This window comes from Ceratotherium simum, chromosome 24 (assembly GCF_057802395.1).
Source record: "Ceratotherium simum simum isolate JZ-2026a chromosome 24, ASM5780239v1, whole genome shotgun sequence".
Taxonomy (NCBI): Eukaryota; Metazoa; Chordata; class Mammalia; order Perissodactyla; family Rhinocerotidae; genus Ceratotherium; species Ceratotherium simum.
Window position 1 is genome coordinate 48,692,718 of NC_141923.1, and position 18,742 is coordinate 48,711,459.

At 35.0% G+C, this 18,742-nt stretch overlaps 1 protein-coding gene across 1 annotated transcript in view; it reads right to left on the minus strand.

Moving 5' to 3' along the window:
- GPR137C (G protein-coupled receptor 137C) overlaps positions 1–18,742 on the minus strand; it is an 86,125-nt gene that overhangs the window by 19,094 nt on the left and 48,289 nt on the right. Inside the window, exons 2-3 of the mRNA XM_004426441.3 lie at positions 10,585–10,628; positions 8,841–9,069 (exon numbers count right to left, since the gene is read on the minus strand). Of these exons, the coding sequence (XP_004426498.1) occupies positions 8,841–9,069; positions 10,585–10,628 (273 nt within the window). The remainder of the gene's footprint in view (positions 1–8,840; positions 9,070–10,584; positions 10,629–18,742) is intronic.

Here is an 18,742-nt window from a genome sequence, read left to right on the forward strand (position 1 = left end):
TTTTTGTTTCTTTGTTTTTTAGAAACAATTTACTTGGTTAGATTCAAATCCAAGACTGTCTCCTATGTATGTATAGCAGCTGAAATCCCAGTTCAATTCCTTTATTCTTAACTTTGCTTGGAATCTATCCAGCACATGTGTAGTTCAGGTATCAGATAAAAATTTGCAGAGTTTATAAATCAGAATTTGAGGCTTCCTCTATCTGGCTGTCTTGTTCCTGAGATTTCCCACTCACTTTCCATCTGTGGTAGTTACTTGCATTTTGTCTTCTTATTCTTCAAGCAGGTAAGACAGCAGGTTTCTCTTCAAGTTTTGCCTGCCCATTGATGGGACTTTCCCTCAGGCTAGTGCTATAAAAAACAGGAAAATCACTCAGTGTCATTTCCTTCTTCTAAGTGGTTGCTTTCCAGTGCCTTCAGTGCTTTGTATATTTGTCCAGACTGTATCACTGCTATCTGTGGAAGGCTGCTCTAATAGAAGCTGCTCAGCCATTACTAGAAGCAGAACCCAGCACATATTTTTTCAAACCATCTCATAAATGCTATTTCCAATTTGAAATTAAAATGCCAAACTAATCATTAAAAATAAGAAAACAAAGTAGTTTCAATCAGTAAATTAAAAAAATATACTTTGATAATTTTAAGGCCTAAACAATTTCAAAAATAGTTTCATGCTGCTAAGACACAATGAAATGAGATCTCTGGCTCCTGTGACCCCTAACGTGGAGTAGATGGCTGTTACTGGCTGGACCTTCTGGCCATGGAAAAATAAAAATAATTCTAAAAATGCTGGCTGGTCTAGTAAAAGCGTTTAGAAGTATAAGGGGAAAGCTACTTGAGCTTAGGAGTAGATAAAAGATATAAACCCAACGTTGTAAGCAGGGATTTTTCAAATGGGACAAGTGTGTGGTCGGTCAGCTCAGCAGCAGAATAGTAAATAAGACTTGGGGTATAAGAACTGGAGTAATGAAGGCAGCAAAATAAAGAAGCACCACAGCTTAAGATGAATCAAGTAAATCCCAGTAAACCAAGAGAGAAACTATAACAGAATACTGGGAAGGTGGCAATCATACCTATTACAGAGGATGATGCTACCTCTATTTCTCTACCATCATCCTCCCCAAATTCTGCTTAAGCCATATTTCAGGTTGTTGGTAGAGAGACACTAATAGTATTTTACCTTATTTCTTTAATTATGGCCTAAGTTACCATAAACCACTGCTTTAGTCTTATAGGATCAGTTGGTCTGCAAGAAAGATCAGAAATATAGTTTAGTTGAATGTTACTGTGTCTCTGCAAGATGCTGATGCTGCCTCCCACCCCAATACATTAATTAATATGGATTAAGGGTTGAGTAAATACGGGACAGAAAGGTTTACATAGTAATTAAAACTGTTAGGAATTCAGGAGAGAGAGAGAGAGAGAGAGAAAGGGAGAGAGAGGGAGAGAGAGAGAGAGGGAGAGAGAGAGAAAGAGAGAGAGAGAGAAAGGGAGAGGGAGAGAAAGGGAGAGGGAGAAAGGGAGGGAGGGAGGGAGCGAGGGAGAGGGAGAACTATTTGCAAATGGCTGACTGGGCTGGAAGACAAGCTGATCTTGAGTGTCAGACAATGATTCCTTTTACACTCTTATCCAGATATAAAATTGTGCATGTTCCTCTCCAGAGATATAAGCCTATATGCTTAACTTTTGTTCCCACCCTGCCTTTGAGTGGTCTTTCATACAGAGGATCCCAACTTGCCACCACAAGGACTAAGCATTTGCCATTGGTTTAAACCTTTTTGTGCTAAGTTATTTCATCCATTAAAAATCTATCTTCTACATTTTTATAAATATTCTGTTTTTCTGAAATAGAAAGGAATATTAGAATAAAAACAATTTTATCAGTATGCATTTTAACGTTAAAAGTTGTATTATAATTCTGATAAAAAGTAACAAATTCAAACGTACCACAGAAATCATACAAGCGAAGGTAAAGCAAAGAGCAATAAAAAAAACTTAACAGGAGAAAAAGACCAATACTTACAAACAATCATGTATTAACTATAGACTATTTGTTTACCCTATAAAGAGTAAACAACTCCATAATATTTTGTCTAAGTTAATGAGACACACTTGAAATGTTAGCAATAGACAAAAAGTTAAAAGAGAGTATTAAGCCCATCACGCCCATGCAAATAAAAGAAAACTGAGATTGTAATAAAAGATATAGTAGATTTCAGAACAAAAATACCTATAATTAAAAAAATCATTACATAATTTCAACAATATTTGTTCCAAAAATTTCTAAGAAATACTAGTTAAGTATTAGATGAAATGTAATCTATCAGAGACTTCAATCCTTATCAAAATCTGGGTAGAATGGTACATAAATAAAGCAGAGTCAAGTACAGTTACAACAAAATATTTAAAAGAGAAATCCTGTTCTTCAGTGATTCTTCTTCTTTTTTTGGATCACTGTTCCTTTTGAGAATTTGATTACCTATACAGGACCCCTCTTAAGATAAATTTTGCCAACAGTTTCAGGTATTCAAGAACTTCCTGAAGCTAGGTTAGCATCTGCTAGTACACATTAAGATCATATCAGCTAACATTTATACGCACTTCTCACGTGCTAGGCATTATAGGAAGCACTTTATATACATTTTCATTTAATCCTCATAGCAACCTTATAAAGTAGGAACTACTCTTATCAACATTAACAACCTGTGAAGTCAACACTATCATTATTTCCATGTTATAGATCAGGAGAGTGAAGCTTAGAGATGCTATTACTTATCCAACGTCACACAGCCAATAAGCAGAAGAGATGGGATTTACATCCTTATCTCTCTGATCCTAAGTTTCCAGGTCTTAATCACTATGATATACTGTCTCTCACTAAGGTCTTTCCAAATTAATTAAAAAATCAATATACCTGAAAAGAGAGATAGAAACATATCCCAAAGTGTATCTAATCCCATTTTTTATTTATACCACCATCATTGCAAAAGAGAATTTGTAGTAGTAACAGAGATACACACAAAATAAAAAATAAACATAGGAATGTGTGTGAGTTTGGGGGGAGGTAAGAAAGTGAAATGAACTAGAGGTAGAGCCAGAACCAAAAATGGGAATCATTAGGTCATCTACGATTGATACAGAGGTGAGCCATATATTTGCCTCTGAACAACACAGTAGTCAGAGAAAAGAAGGATTTAATCAACACTGTTTTACCTGGTACTGAATTGTAGAAAAAGATCTTTTTTGGGGAACACTGTGTAGACAATATCCTCAACGATATTATACAATAGTGACTTTAAGATAAATGTTTCTTACAAGAAGTTTCTTACAAATTTCTGGATGTAGGCTAAAGCATGATGTCAAAGCGTAGGTTGGAAAAGACAACTCTATCCAGGGTACGATGCAGTCTGTGTATGAAACTCTGCAATGATCTGGATTGGGCTGAGGATAAAATGTAGAATATATAGGGAAATGGACAGACTGTACATCCTTCAGATAATCTTTCTGGCAATTAAGCTTTTGAATTTAACAAGTGAGGGTTTATTTTCTCTGACAAGAACTTGGAATACAGAAATTCTACATTGTTTAGTACGCCAGATTCATATGCATGGACAATCAAGCAGAGGGTAAAATGAATAACTTATGGAAGCTAGGGGCCCTGAACAAGACAGATGTCTGCATTTTAGACTTTCCACCGAAGTGAGCTGAAGGAAGACCTATAGATAGAAATAACATCTAATTCACGCTGTTGTGTAAATATGTAATCTTTGAGGCATGGCTGGAATGCAAACAAAATTTTCTTTGTTTTTGTAAATAAGAATGTTGCTACAATATAACAGGATTATGGAAAGCTGCCAAAGCAGTCCTTGAGAAACCATATTGCTCTAAATGCCTTTATTAGTTTACAAAATAATAAATTATCTATACTTATCTAAACATGGAACAAAGTAAGAACCTTAAATATGTAAGAAAATCAAAAAATGAAAGAGCAGAAATAAACTATTCAAATTAACAATTCTAATATTTAAAAAGTAAGAGTTGCTACTTTGAAAAAGAGAGCCAAATTACAGCACTGTTCTAGTTGCTAAAAGAATAAAATCTAAATTGAAAAAAAATAAGTAATGAAAAAGATAACATAAAAGATACTTAAGTGCTCTGTAAACTGAGACTGGGGTAGACAGTTCTAGATGTAATTACTAAAAAAACCCCTAACTCATGCTTACTTAAAAAAAAAAAAAAGCAAAAAATAAAACTGATTTTTTTTTTTTTTTTGCTGAGGAAGATTGGCCCTGGGCTAACATCCATGCCCACCTTCCTCTATTTTATGTGTGGGATGCCTGCCACAGCATGGCTTGATGAGCAGTGTGTAGGTCTGTGCCTGGGATCCAAACCTGCGAAGCCCGGGCCCCAAAGCAGAGTGCACGAACTTAACCACTATGCCACCAGGCGGCCCAAAACAAAACTGATTTTGAAGAAAATTAACATTATGGAAGCTGAGAGTCTTTGTGAACACTACTTAATGGTCTATCAGTAAGACAACAGTTAAATTTTGGCATATGATGAAATGTTGTGCAGCCTTGAAAAGAGTTTTTAACAGCATGAGAAAATGCTTTACTAATAAAAGGGGAAAAGCAGGATATAACAGTATATTTATATTGAGTTCCAAATACAGGTAAGTGTAAGTGATGACATTACTGGTTTTTAAAAAAAATTTAAATCGTATTCTTTCATATTGCCAAGTTTTAACAATCAGAAAAAAATTTTTATAATAAGATTAATATGGTTAACTGCCTATAAAACAGCAATTCTAATGGAAATAAAATCAGTTAATGGGGAAAGTAAAACAAAACCAAGGAAATTTAACAACAATCTTCCGCCAAATGGATAATGGAAGAACTTGTTCAAATTTTCTAAGAACAGCCTATTATATATATATTTTATAGGAACAAGCCCATGTCAAAATATGATGATAAAGATATTAGCAACTAACATTTATTTTTAGTGCCAGCCAGTATACTACAGCTTTCCACACATTATCATTTTATCCTTGCAACACTACTATGGAGATAGTTACTATAATTTTCTCCAGTTTAAAGATGGACAGAAAGGTTCAAGTCATCGAGTTAATAAATGGCAGAGCTCTGATTTAAACAGGCAATATGACTTTAGAGGTTGAGTTATCACTATTTTGTATTACACAGTTTGTGTTACCTATGTCAGTTTACGAGATAAACATGCTTATATTCTAAAACCTGACAAGGACATCCAAAAAAAAAAAAGAAAAAAAGATTGGTTAATTTTACTTCAAGTCTAGGTTTAACAAAATTTTAAATAATATCATAATAACTGAAATACAAAACATTAAAGGAAATGATAAAATAAAGAGTTTACCTCAAAAATTCAAGGAACATATGGAAATCTAGTCAAATAATTTACTATATTTGTAGGATAAAAAGAAAAACAAAATTGTAGCAATGTGAATAGTTGCTGAGAAGGATTTAATAATATTAAACATCTATTCTTTACTAAACACACACAAAACTTATGAAGGCTATCATTCTTAATAGAGGTAACATATTTCAAAATAAACAGAAAACATATATGCCAAATATATAAAGAATGAATACTCAGATTCTGCTCTATAAATCATTGAGAAATATTTTACGCATACAGAAATGTAGATAGTAAATCTCTACATGAAAACATACATGCATATCAATTAAATTTAAATTAAAACGTTTGAGGCAAATATTAATGAAAATAACAAAATAAAATTTGAACTCAAATACTGATGGAGCAGAGGAAATGAGGTACAGTTTTACACTGATGATAGCATTATAAAATGGTTTATTCTTTTGGAGAGTAGTATGACAAAATCTAGTAAGAATATATGTAGAATAATGTTATTAATAAGCATACAATCATACTCATGCAAATTACAACTACTTAAAAATATGTACCTAAAAGATTACAGTCATGCATCACTTAACAACAGGGATACGTCTGAGAAATGCGTCCTTAGGTGATTTTGTTGTTTTGTGAACATCACAGAGTGTACTAACACAAACATAGATGGTATAGCCCACTACACACATAGGCTGTATGGTACTAATCTTATGAGGCCACTGTCATATATTCGGTCCATTGTTGACCAAAATGTCGTTAAGTGGGGCATGACTGTGTAAGTAAATACAGGGCGATGTAAATGGAGTCAGTGCATGGTTATAAAGAACAATGATTACTAGCAGAGACCTGTGGTCAGTCTTGAGTTTGAATCCTAGTTCAACTATGTGACCTTGGGCATTTGTATTGATTAAATTTGCTCTTGACATAACCGGGTTGTGAAAGTTCATTTGGTTACTAGGGTAAAGCTGCTCTGGCAAAGACTGTACACAAACATGGAAATGTATCTATTCAACAAATAATTATTGAACACCTAGCATATGCCAGGCATTATTTTAGACAAAAGGGATAGAAAAATGAACAACACAGATGAAGGAACTTCTTTCAGAGTTTACACTTGAGGAGGCAGAAGCGAAAATAAGTATGCAAACAAATGAACAAATAATTTTGGCTACTGATGAATGCTACGAGGATAATAAAAGAAGGTGATGGATATGGTAATCAGAATGGGGAGATAACCTTAGTTGGGTGGTCAGGAAAGGCAGCTTTGAAAAAGTGACATCTGAGCTGAGGCCTGAATGCAAAGAAACCATCACATGCATATCTGTAGGAAGTACAATTTAGGCAGAAGGAACAACATATATAAAGGCTATGGCTGGAATGAACTTGGTATGTGTTCTGTGGTGATGAACTGGGGGAAAGGTCCACGTGACAGCAACAGCGAAGAGGAGAGTGGTGGGAGGTGAGGTCAGAAAGCTAGGCAGGGCCAGGTCACACAAGAGCTTCTAAGCCATACTTCCTCTGCCTCTTAAGCATCCCCCCAACCCTGCTTCTTTTCCAAAATAGGGATAAGACCACCTCATAGAATTATGAGATAATGTGAATAGCAACTAGAACAGTGCCTGGTGCATAGTAGATACCAATAGTTATACTCATTAGGTTTCTTTTCCTGTCAAGTTGCTCAAACAGAAAAAAATAGATAGAAGAAATTTTTTAAGTGAAAAAGTTGACAGGAGTTAGTGTTAGGAAACAAAGAATGAAGAAACAATCAGAGTATTCCAAATTAGAGTCTGAATCAATGGGAGAACAATGACAATGACCAAGGTAGAGAGACAGAGGTGCAGGTCGTGGGTGGGAAGAGAATGAGGTAGGTAGGCTGGAGAAAATACCCAAAACGAGGTAGAAAATATCCAAAAATCCAAAATGAGGTACCTAACAGGATAGAAATAAAAATCTCTAGGTCATCATTCAAATAAAATTAATTGACCCTCAAGTGTGAGGCACCAAGGGAGATATGAATAATAAATGGGTCTGCCTTCTAAGATCTCAGAAATTAGTCAGAAAAATTAGTACACACAAATGCTACACAGTATAAACTGATATGTGCCCTGACAGGAACAAATAAAATTTTTAGAGAATCGGACACAGTTATTTCTAAATTTTATTTTGGAGATGGAAGAGAAGGGACCAAATTCAGTTGATAAAAAGGGGAAACATTAGAGTCCTGTCTTTCAAGTTGGGTAAGATATGGACAAGCAGGTATATGCAGTGGGAGGGGAAAGCGTTCCTGGAAGATGAAACAGGCTAAGGACGGAGAGCCAGGAAAGCACACTGTGGGCCACGCAGAAATCAGGTAGGTAAGATTTCGTTGAGACAAATTACGGAGGATCTCATTATCACATGATATGTGGAAGAAGGAAGGAAGCATAAAAAGACAAAACAGAGGATCAAAGTCTGAGCTTTAAGGAAATGCTCTAGGGATAGCAAGAAACAGTCAGTTCAAAAGTGGAGGAGGTAGATGCTCAACAGACATTTGTTGATTGAATAAAAGAAATGGCCATCACGGTATATTGTCATAGAGTTCAAAAATAAAAATGAGCCTAGTGATTTTACAAGAACATGAAAGCAAGATGACGTGCTGTTTGAATAAAAAAGTTTATAACCTAGTTAGAAAGATCAAGAACTACATAAGAGTACAATACAATACAAATAATGTAGTATCTCATATGATATTTTATCTTTATACGTATGTATTTGAACATGTCTCTCTGTAGCGTTCCTAGAGAATTCTGAATCCACGCAGCTTTTAAATTTAATATTTTTAAAATAATAAGAAAAAAGTGAATAACTTTCGGGCCGGCCCTGTGGCTTAGCGGTTAAGTGCACGCGCTCCGCTGCTGGCGGCCCGGGGTTCGGATCCAGGGCGCGCACCAACTCACCGCTTCGCCGGCCACGCTGAGGCCGCGTCCCACATACAGCAACTAGAAGGATGTGCAACTATGACCTACAACTATCTACTGGGGCTTTGGGGGAAAAAATAAATAAATAAAATTATAAAAAAAAAAAGTGAATAACTTTCATATGATAGTTAGGGGAAGATGTTTGAAATAATTCTGGAGGAGTTATCAGATGAACTTTTCTTCTCAGATTGGCAACTTTACTATATTCAGCGAGTTATCTATTTCAAAGCAAGTAAAACCGAATTTAGAAAATTGCTAGGGGGCCAGCCCCATGGCTTAGCAGTTAAGTGCGCACGCTCCGCTACTGGCGGCCCGGGTTCGGATCCTGGGTGAGCACCGGCGCACCGCTTCTCCGGCCATGCTGAGGCTGCGTCCCACATACAGCAACTAGAAGGATGTGCAACTATGACATACAACTATCTACTGGGGCTTTGGGGAAAAATAAATAAATAAATAAAATTATAAGCAATATACTTACCTTTGATTCGAGGTAGACATTTGCTGATGACATTTTTGTAACTCTGCACATGTAACTAACTAAAGATACAGCACAAAGAATAAATAGGCTATCATTAATTAATGCCCGAACAAACACAGTCCATTTCAACTGATTTTCTGGGACATCTCCATGGACTAGCATTGCACAAGTCAAGTTCACCGCTAAAAAGAGAAGGCTTGCCAATATAAAGCCCAAATGCAGTAGAATTCTGAAAGAAAAAAATGAGTTTATTAGGTGTTTATAAAACTGAGAAATTAAATTTGATTCTGAATTAGTATGTTACTTTAGGTACAACAATTCCTTCAGCTTAAAATGTTTGTAATTTCATTAAATACAAATTTAACGATCACTCAGAGTTACTTGGCCTATTTTTGCTGTTATGACATTAGGATCTAAACCATTTTAAAACAGCATGATATTTTAAAGCATTGATTTTAAAATAATCTCATGTGGACTTCAATTCAGTTGCCTCTACCAGGAAGAATAATATAGGACTATTTTAACACTATTTCAAGTAATCCTGAGTTTTTCATTTTTATAACTAGTAAGCATATTTTACTGACTTTTCCAGTTCAAGAATTACCAGGCTTTTATAATTTGCCTGGAAGATTAATAGACTGTATCTAAGTTTAAATAGATCACTAATTATTAAATTTAAGAGGTAAGGGAAAGGTGTTTTAAATAATGTTCAATCTTATGAATGTCCGATTATCTATAGCAAACATTACTTTCAAACATGACTAAAGAACCAACAGGGACAGTATATGTAGAGTTTCAAGCACTCATCAATACCTCATCTTCTTATAAAGTTGCATATTTACTATGCATAGAGAGCAACTCTGAAAATGAAATGCTTAACTACTTCCCCCCAAGAAAAGTTAGACCACCTTGTAACAACTCTTACTTCAGGTAAGGTGTGGCTATCTGTATCAAGTAGCTATAACAGCTATCCCAGTTCAAATACATTTATATCCCAAGTTAATGTGTTCCAGAAATCTATCTGCATGCTAATATCTTCTATTTTAGGTCACTTTCAACAGTGGGAATCATAGTGTTGTCTACCTTTAGAAATGTTTTACACAAGGTAAACTGAAGATAATGTGTAAAGTAATCTGTAACAAGCAATCTTTGTCAAGTGTACATGCAAAGCACCAAGATTTTAGTTTGAAAAATTTAGATCTTATTCTCTCAGATTAAATAATAAAAATAATTATACAGTTTGAAGTCCAAAATAGACCTTGAAATTATTCATATATCCATGGGATTATACTAGTTTAGGAAATCAAAGTACAGACAGGGTAAATGAGTTGCATAGTTGGCAAGTTAGAGGGAAAACTGGTCTGAAACCCAAGCCTCCTGACTTGCCAGCTTGGCACTCTCATTATTGAGGTTAATCAGTACTGAAACATTACTTACTTCATGGAACTATACTACACATTCTCACCCCAAACAGCATAATCTAACTTTATTATTTGTGGACTATACGAAACTACATCTAACACCTGAAGTGGGACAAGTGGCAGAGCTGCAAAAAAAAAAAAAAAGGTCATAGGCGGCAATATGGCTGAAGGGGGAGACTGGGTTATTCAACTCACTTCCTATGAACTAATCCAACTACTTGATTTTCTATACAAACTGCTAAGGCATCCTCAACTACCACACCCTACTACCTCGAGAAGCCTACTGTGAAAAAAATGTAGATCTTGCTACTCATGAAACTTACTTGTGTTTGTCAAGTTCAGTGGCACATCTGACTTTACATATAACCTATAGGGAGAGTATAAAAAGAAAGTTTTGAAAACATGTAATATAATATTCTTAAATTTGTTTTGACTTTGTGTTTCAAAGTGATACCACTCCCAATAATAACAGATAGCAAGTAAAGTTCAAATGTTAACAGCTGCACTACCATGAAGCAAAATAGCCAAGTTACCAAAGGCTTAAAACAATAAATTAATAACTATCTTTGTTATAGTCTTTTTTAAAAATTGAGATATAATTGACATACAACATTATATTAGTTTCAGGTGTACTACATAATGATTTGATATTTGCATATATTGAAACATGATCACAATAAGTCCAGTTAACGTCCACTCCCATACATAGTTATAATTTTTTTCTTGTGATGAGAACTTTTAAGATTTATTCTCTTAGCAGCTTTCAAATATACAATAGTGTTATTAACTATAGTTACCATGCCATACATTACATCCCATGACTCACTTATTTTATAGCTGGAAGTTTGTATCTTTTAGCCACCTTTACCCATTTCACCCACCCCCCCAACCCCCACCCCCTGGCAACAACCAATCTGTTCTCTGTATCTATGTTTCTTTTTTTTTTTTTCAAGATTCCACTGTAAGTGAGATCATACAGTATTTGTCTTTCTCTGATTTATTTCACTTAGCATAATGCCCTCAAGGTCCATCCATGTTGTTGCAAATGGCAAGATTTCCTTCCTTTTTATGGCTGAATAATATTCCATTGTATATTTATATATACATACATTTTCTTTAACCATTCATCCACTGATGGACATTTGTTTCCATATCTTGGCTATTGTAAATAATGCTGCAATGAACACGGGTGTGCATATATCTTTTTGAGTTAGTGTTTTTATTTTCTTCAGATAAATACCCAGAAGTAGAATTGCTGGATTTCTTAAATTTCTACCTTTAAAATTTTAAACAGAATTAATTCAGTTTAGACATTCATTGAACTTTTATTATGAGCCAGATATTGTGCTGGATGGCTTGCCACCTATTCTAAACTTCATCATATTACTCATGCCTTGTCCTAAAACGAAACTTACTTAAATATGAGTATGGCTGAGTGTTATCCAAAGATTATTTTCCCTTAAGATGAAATGAAATAGTAAAAGGAAACAAGGGACGAAAAAATAAACACAAATATAATGAACATATATCATATTTAATAAACTTCCTTCCTTCACAAAGCCTTGCAAAAGGCAGGTCCCCAAATACTTGTTGAATCAAGTTAAGCAGATAGGTAAGTAGAATTTGAAATAAACATGGTAAATTCTGAGAGCATAGTGTGGAAGGTCTCAATTACTTACTGGTGAATTTGGACTTTATTATTTAGATAGTATGAAGATACTGAAGATTTTTATGAAGGCACTCCAAAATAGGGAATTTCATCAATCTGGCATCAATGTACAGGCTACTACAGAGAAACTACAGACTAGAAGTAGAAAGACTAGTTATAAGACTACTGAAATAGGGTATGAATTTTGGGGGCCTGGAAAGAAAGAGGCAAATACAAAACATTATAAAGGAAAATAGTCTAAGTACTTGATAATTAGTAAGTTAACATTTACTGAGCACACACTATGAAGGGTGCCATGGATTCAAAAATATAGTAACTGTTTCTGTTCTCAAGGGGCTCAATGTATGGAAGAAATAAACCATCTATTTTGACACATTGTGACACCAATGCAAAAGATGTTATCACAACACCTAGGAGGAGAGAAAGACTAAGTTCAGTCCAGGAAATGGTAAGAGGTAAGGGGAAAAGGGAAAGACTGTATAAAGAGTCAGGGAGGACTTCTCAAAGGAAGTCACATTTGAGCCAAGTTATGAAGGGTAAATGAGGTTTAGGTAAAGACTCAGACAAAGACAGCAGCCTGTGCATCTACTCATATCTATCATATTTTGGTTAACAGTACCACCATCTACCAGAAGCTGAATGTGATGGAGGAGTCTAAAATATTATACTATTAGTCTCTATATTGTACCACTTAAAACATTCTCAGATGCATCTTTTTCTCTGTCTTCACCACTACAGTGGATTATTACAACAGCCTTTTAATGGGTCTCTCTGCCTCCATTCTTCATCTATATCTTGAGATGATAACTGTTCATTTTTCTACTTTTCCTTTATTGTCTCTCTCTATATGATTTTCTCAAATTGTAGTAAAATACACAAATAACACAAAATTTACCATTTAACCATTTTTAAGTGTACAGTTCAGTGATATTAAGTACATTCACATTGTTGTACAACCGTCACCACCAACTATCTCCAGAACTTTTTCATCCTCCCAAACTGAAACTCCATACGCATTAAACAATAATTCTCCATTCCTCCCTCCTCTAGCCCCCTGCACCCACCATTCTATATTCTGTCTCCATGAATTTGACTACTCTAGGCATCTTATATAAGGGGAATCATACAATATTTGTCCTTTTGTTACTGTCTTATTTCACTTAGCATAATATCTTCAAGGTTCATCCATGTTGTAGCAGGTGTCAGAATTTCCTTCCTTTTTAAGGTTGAATAATATTCCATTGTATGTATATACCACATTTTGTTTATCCATTCATTCATCAATGGACACACTTGAGTAGCTTCCATCTTTTGGAAATTGTGAATAATGCTGCTATAAATATGTTCTACATATGAACATGTTCTATATATGATTTAAAAAAATCATTTGAGAGTAAGTTGCATATGTGATGCTCCTTTACCCCTAAATACTTCAATGTATACTTCCTTAAGAAAGGAAATTATCTCATGTAAGCACAGTACAATTGCAAAAATCATAAAAATGGAATATTGACACAATACTATTATCTAATCAGCAGACCTTATTCAGATTTTGCCAATTGTCCCAGTAATGCCGTTTATGGGGGGAAAAAAATCCAGGATTATGCATTACATACAGATTTCATGTGCATTTAATCTCCTTTAATTCTCACTTTTTTCCTTTGTCTTTCATGATATTCACCATTTTGAAGAGTACAGACCAGTGATTTTGTAGAGTGCTTCTCAGTCTATCTGATGTTACCTTATGATTAGATTCAGGAAATGCATTTTGGTAGGAATACTACAGAAATGATGCTGCTGTATTCTTCTCAGTGCATTATATCAGGAGGCTCATGATGTTAGTTTGTACCATTACTGTGATGTTAACTTTGATCAACTGGTTAAGGTGGTATCTACCAGGTTTCTCCATTATTAAGTTAATATTTTTCCCATTGTAATAAGTATCATGTGGAGAGATACTATTTATAGGAGACTACATAAATATCTTTTATTCGTCAAACTTTCATTCACTAGTTTTAGACTAAACTATTATTATGATGGAGCAACTTCTTTTTATTTTTTATTTTTTTAAAATTTTTTGTTTATTGCAGTAACATTGGTTTATAACATTGTATAAATTTCAGGTGTACATCATTATACTTCTATTTCTGCATAGATTACATCATGTTCACCAACCAAATACTAATTACAACCCATCACCACACACATGTGCCAAATTATCCCTTTTGCCCTCCTCCCTCCCCTCTTCGCCTCTTATAACCACCAATCCAATCTCTGTCTCTATATGTTTGTTTATTGTTGTCATTATCTACTACTTATTGAAGGAAATCATACGGTATTTGACCTTCTCCCTCTGACTTATGTCACTTTGCATAATGCCCTCAATGTCCACCCATGTTGTCACAAATGGCTGGATTTCATCATTTCTTATGGCTGAGTAGTATTCCACTGTGTGTATATACCACATCTTCTTTATCCATTCGTCCCTTCATGGGCACTTAGATTGCTTCCAGGTCTTAGCTATTGTGAATAACGCTGCAATGAACACAGGGGTGCATGTATCTTTATGCGCTGGTGTTTTCAAGTTCTTTGAATAAATAGCCAGCAGTGGAATAGCTGGATCATATGGTAGTTCTATCCTTGATTTTTTGAGGAACCTCCATACTGTTTTCCATAGTGGCTGCACCAGTTTGCACTCCCACCAGCAGTGTATGAGAGTTCCCTTCTCTCCACATCCTCTCCAACATGTTGTTTCCTGTCTTGTTAATTATAGCCATTCTGACGGGCATGAGGTGATATCTCATTGTAGTTTTGATTTGCATTTCCCTGATAGTTAATGATTTTGAACATCTTTTCACGTGTCTGTTGGCCATCTGTATATCTTCTTTGGAGAAATGTCTGTTCAAGTCTTTTGCCCATTTTTTAATTGGGTTGTTAGTTTTTTTGTTGTTGAGATGCATGAGTTCTTTATATATTTTGGAGAGTAAGCCCTTATCAGATGTATGGTTTGCAAATACCTTCTCCCAATTGTTAGGTTGTCTTTTCGTTTTGCTGATGGTTTCCTTTGTTGTGCAGAAGATTTTTAGTTTGATGTAGTCCCATTTGTTTATTTTTTCTATTGTTTCTCTTGCCCGGTCAGACATGGTGCTTGAAAATATGTTGCTAAGACCGATGTCAAAGAGCGTACTGCCTATGTTTTCATCTAGAAGTTTCATAGTTTCAGGTCTTACATTCAAGTCTTTAATCCATTTTGAGTTAATTTTTGTGTATGGTGTAAGGTAAGGGTCTACTTTCATTTTTTTGCATGTGGCTGTCCAGTTTTCCCAACACCATTTGTTGAAGAGACTTTCTTTTCTCCATTGTATGTTCTTGGCTCCTTTGTCAAAGATTAGCTGTCCATAGATGTGTGGGTTTATTTCTGGGCTGTCGATTCTATTCCACTGATCTGTGTGTCTGTTTTTGTGCCAGTACCATGCTGTTTTGGTTACTATAGCTCTGTAGTATATTTTGAAATCAGGGCGTGTGATACCTCCAGCTTTGTTCTTTTTTCTCAAGATTCCTTTACCTATTCGGGGTCTTTTGTTGTTCCATATAAATTTTAGGATTCTTTGTTCTATGTCTGTGAAAAATGTTGTTGGAACTTTGATAGGGATTGCATTGAATCTATAGATGGCTTTAGGAAGGATGGACATCTTAACTATGTTAATTCTTCCAATCCAAGAGCACGGAATGTCTTTCCATTTCTTTGTGTCTTCTTCAATTTCTTTCAGAAATGTTTTCTAGTTTTCCGTGTACAGCTCTTTCACCTCTTTGGTTAAGTTTATTCCTAGGTATTTTATTCTTTTTGTTGCAATTGTAAATGGGATAGTATTCTTAATTTCTCTTTCTGCTACTTTGTTGTTAGTGTATAGAAATGCAACTGATTTTTGTATGTTGATTTTGTATCCTGCAACTTTACCATATTCGTTTATTACTTCTAAAAGTTTTCTGGTGGATTCTCTAGAGTTTTCTATATATAAAATCATGTCATCTGCAAATAGTGACAGTTTCACTTCTTCCTTTCCAATTTGGATCCCTTTTATTTCTTTCTCTTGCCTGATTGCTCTGGCTAGGACTTCCAGTACTATGTAGGAGCGGTGACAGTGGGCATCCCTGTCTGGTTCCTGCTCTTAGGGATAGCTTTCAGTTTTTCGCCATTGAGGATGATATTAGCTGTGGGTTTGTCATATATGGTCTTTATTATGTTGAGGTACTTTCCTTCTATACCCATTTTATTCAGAGTTTTTATCATAAACGGATGCTGTATCTTGTCAAATGCTTTCTCTGCATCTATTGAGATGATCATGTGATTTTTATTCTTCATTTTATTAATGTGGTGTATCATGTTGATTGATTTGCAAATGTTAAACCATGCCTGCATACCTGGAATAAATCCCACTTGATCATGGTGTATAATCTTTTTAACGTATTGTTGTATGCGATTTGCTAGTATTTTGTTGGGGATTTTTGCATCGATGTTCATCAGTGATATTGGCCTGTAATTTTCTTTTTTTGTGTTGTCCTTGTCTGGTTGTGGTATCAGGGTAATGTCGGCTTCGTAGAATGAGTTAGGGAGCTTCCCCCCCTTCTCAACTTTTTGGAAGAGTTTGAGAAGAATAGGTATTAAGTCTTCTTTGAATGTTTGGTAGAATTCACCAGGGAAGCCGTCTGGTCCTGGACTTTTATTTTTGGGGAGCTTTGTGATTACTGTTTCGATCTCCTTACTGGTGATTGGTCTATTCAAATTCTCTACTTCTTCTTGATCCAGTTTTGGAAGGTTGTATGATTCTAAGAATTTATCCATTTCTTCCAGATTGTCAAATTGGTTGGCATATAGCTTTTCATAGTATTCTCTTAGAATCTTTTGTATTTCTGAGGTGTCTGTTGTAATTTCTCCTCTTTCATTTCTGATTTTACTTATTTGTGCCTTCTCTCTTTTTTTCTTGGTGAGTCTAGCTAAAGGTTTGTCAATTTTGTTGATCTTTGCAAAGAACCACCTCTTGGCTTTATTAATTTTTTCTATTGTTTTTTTTTTGTCTCTATTTCATTTATTTCTGCTCTGATTTTTATTATTTCCCTTCTTCTACTGATTTTGGGCTTTGTTTGTTCTTTTTCCAGTTCCTTTAGGTGCATTGTTAGATTGTTTATTTGAGATTTTTCTTGTTTGTTATGATAGGCCTGTATTGCTATAAACTTCCCTCTTAGAACCGCTTTTGCTGTATCCCATAAATTCTGGTATGTTGTATTTTCATTTTCATTTGTCTCCAGGTAGTTTTTGATTTTTTCTTTGGTTTCTTCATTGACCCAGTCGTTGTTCAATAGCATTTTGTTTAATCTCCACGTATTTGTGGCTTTTCTGATTTTCTTCCTATAGTTGATTTCTAGTTTTATACCGTTGTGGTCAGAAAAGAAGCTTGGTATTATTTCAATCTTCTTAAATTTATGGAGACTTGTTTTGTGGCCTGATATGTGATCAATCCTGGAGAATGTTCCATGTGCATTTGAAAAGAACGTATATTCTTCGGTTTTTGGATGGAATGCTCTGTATATATCTACTAGGTCCATCTGTTCTAGTGTATCATTTAAGGCCAATGTTTCCTTATTGATCTTCTGTTTGAACGATCTATCCATTGGTGTAAGTGGAGTGTTAAATCCCCTACTATTATTGTGTTACTGTCTATTTCTGTTTTTATGTCTGTTAATAATTGCTTTATATATTTAGATGCACCTACATTGGGTGCGTAGATATTTACAAGTGTTATATCCTCGTGTTGGATTGTTCCCTTGATCATTATGTAATGCCCTTGTCTCTTTTTACAGTTTTTGTTTTAAAGTCTATTTTGTCTGATATGAGTACTGATACCCCAGCATTCTTTTCATTGCCATTTGCACGGAGTATCTTTTTCCATCCCTTCACTTTCAGTTTGTGAGTGTCTTTAGGTCTGAAGTGTGTCTCTTGTATGCAGCATATATATGGGTCCTGTTTTTTTATCCAATCATCCACCTTATGCCTTTTAATTGGAGCATTTAGTCCATTGACGTTTAAAGTAGCTATTGATAAGTATGTACTTACTGCCATTTTTTAACTTTTTATTTTCTCGGTGTTTTAGTAGTCCTTCTCTGTCCCTTTCTTCTTCTATACAAAATTGATGGTCTCTTTAGTTTGACCTCTGTCTGAAAGTTCTACTCTTTAACTCCCCTCCTTCCTCCTTTTATGTTTTTGATATCATATCTAACTTCTTTTTTGTGCATTTGTATCCATTACCCTCTTATCATGGAAATAGATAATTTTTCCTATTTGTGGTCTTCTCTTTTCCCCTTACATCAGTCCCTTTAACATTTCTTGTAGCACTGGTTTCTTGGTGAGAAACTCCTTTCATTTTTGCTTGTGTGGGAAATTTTTGATCTCTCCTTCCATTTTGAATGATAACCTTGCAGGGTAGAGAATTCTTGGCTGTAAGTTTTTTCCTTTTAGCATTTTAAATATATCATGCCATTCTCTTCTAGCCTGTAAGGTTTCTGCTGAGAAGTCAGCTGATAGCCTTATGGGGTTTCCTTTATATGTAACTTGACTTTCTCTTGCAGCTTTTAGGATTCTCTCTTAATCTTTAATTGTGGACATTTTGATTATGATGTGTCTTGGTGTGGGCCTCTTTGGGTTTATCTTGTTTGGGGCTCTCTGTGCTTCCTGTACTTGGATGTCTGTTTCCTCCCTTAGGTTAGGGAAGTTTTCATCTATTATTTCTTGAAATAGATTCTCTGCCCCTTTGTCT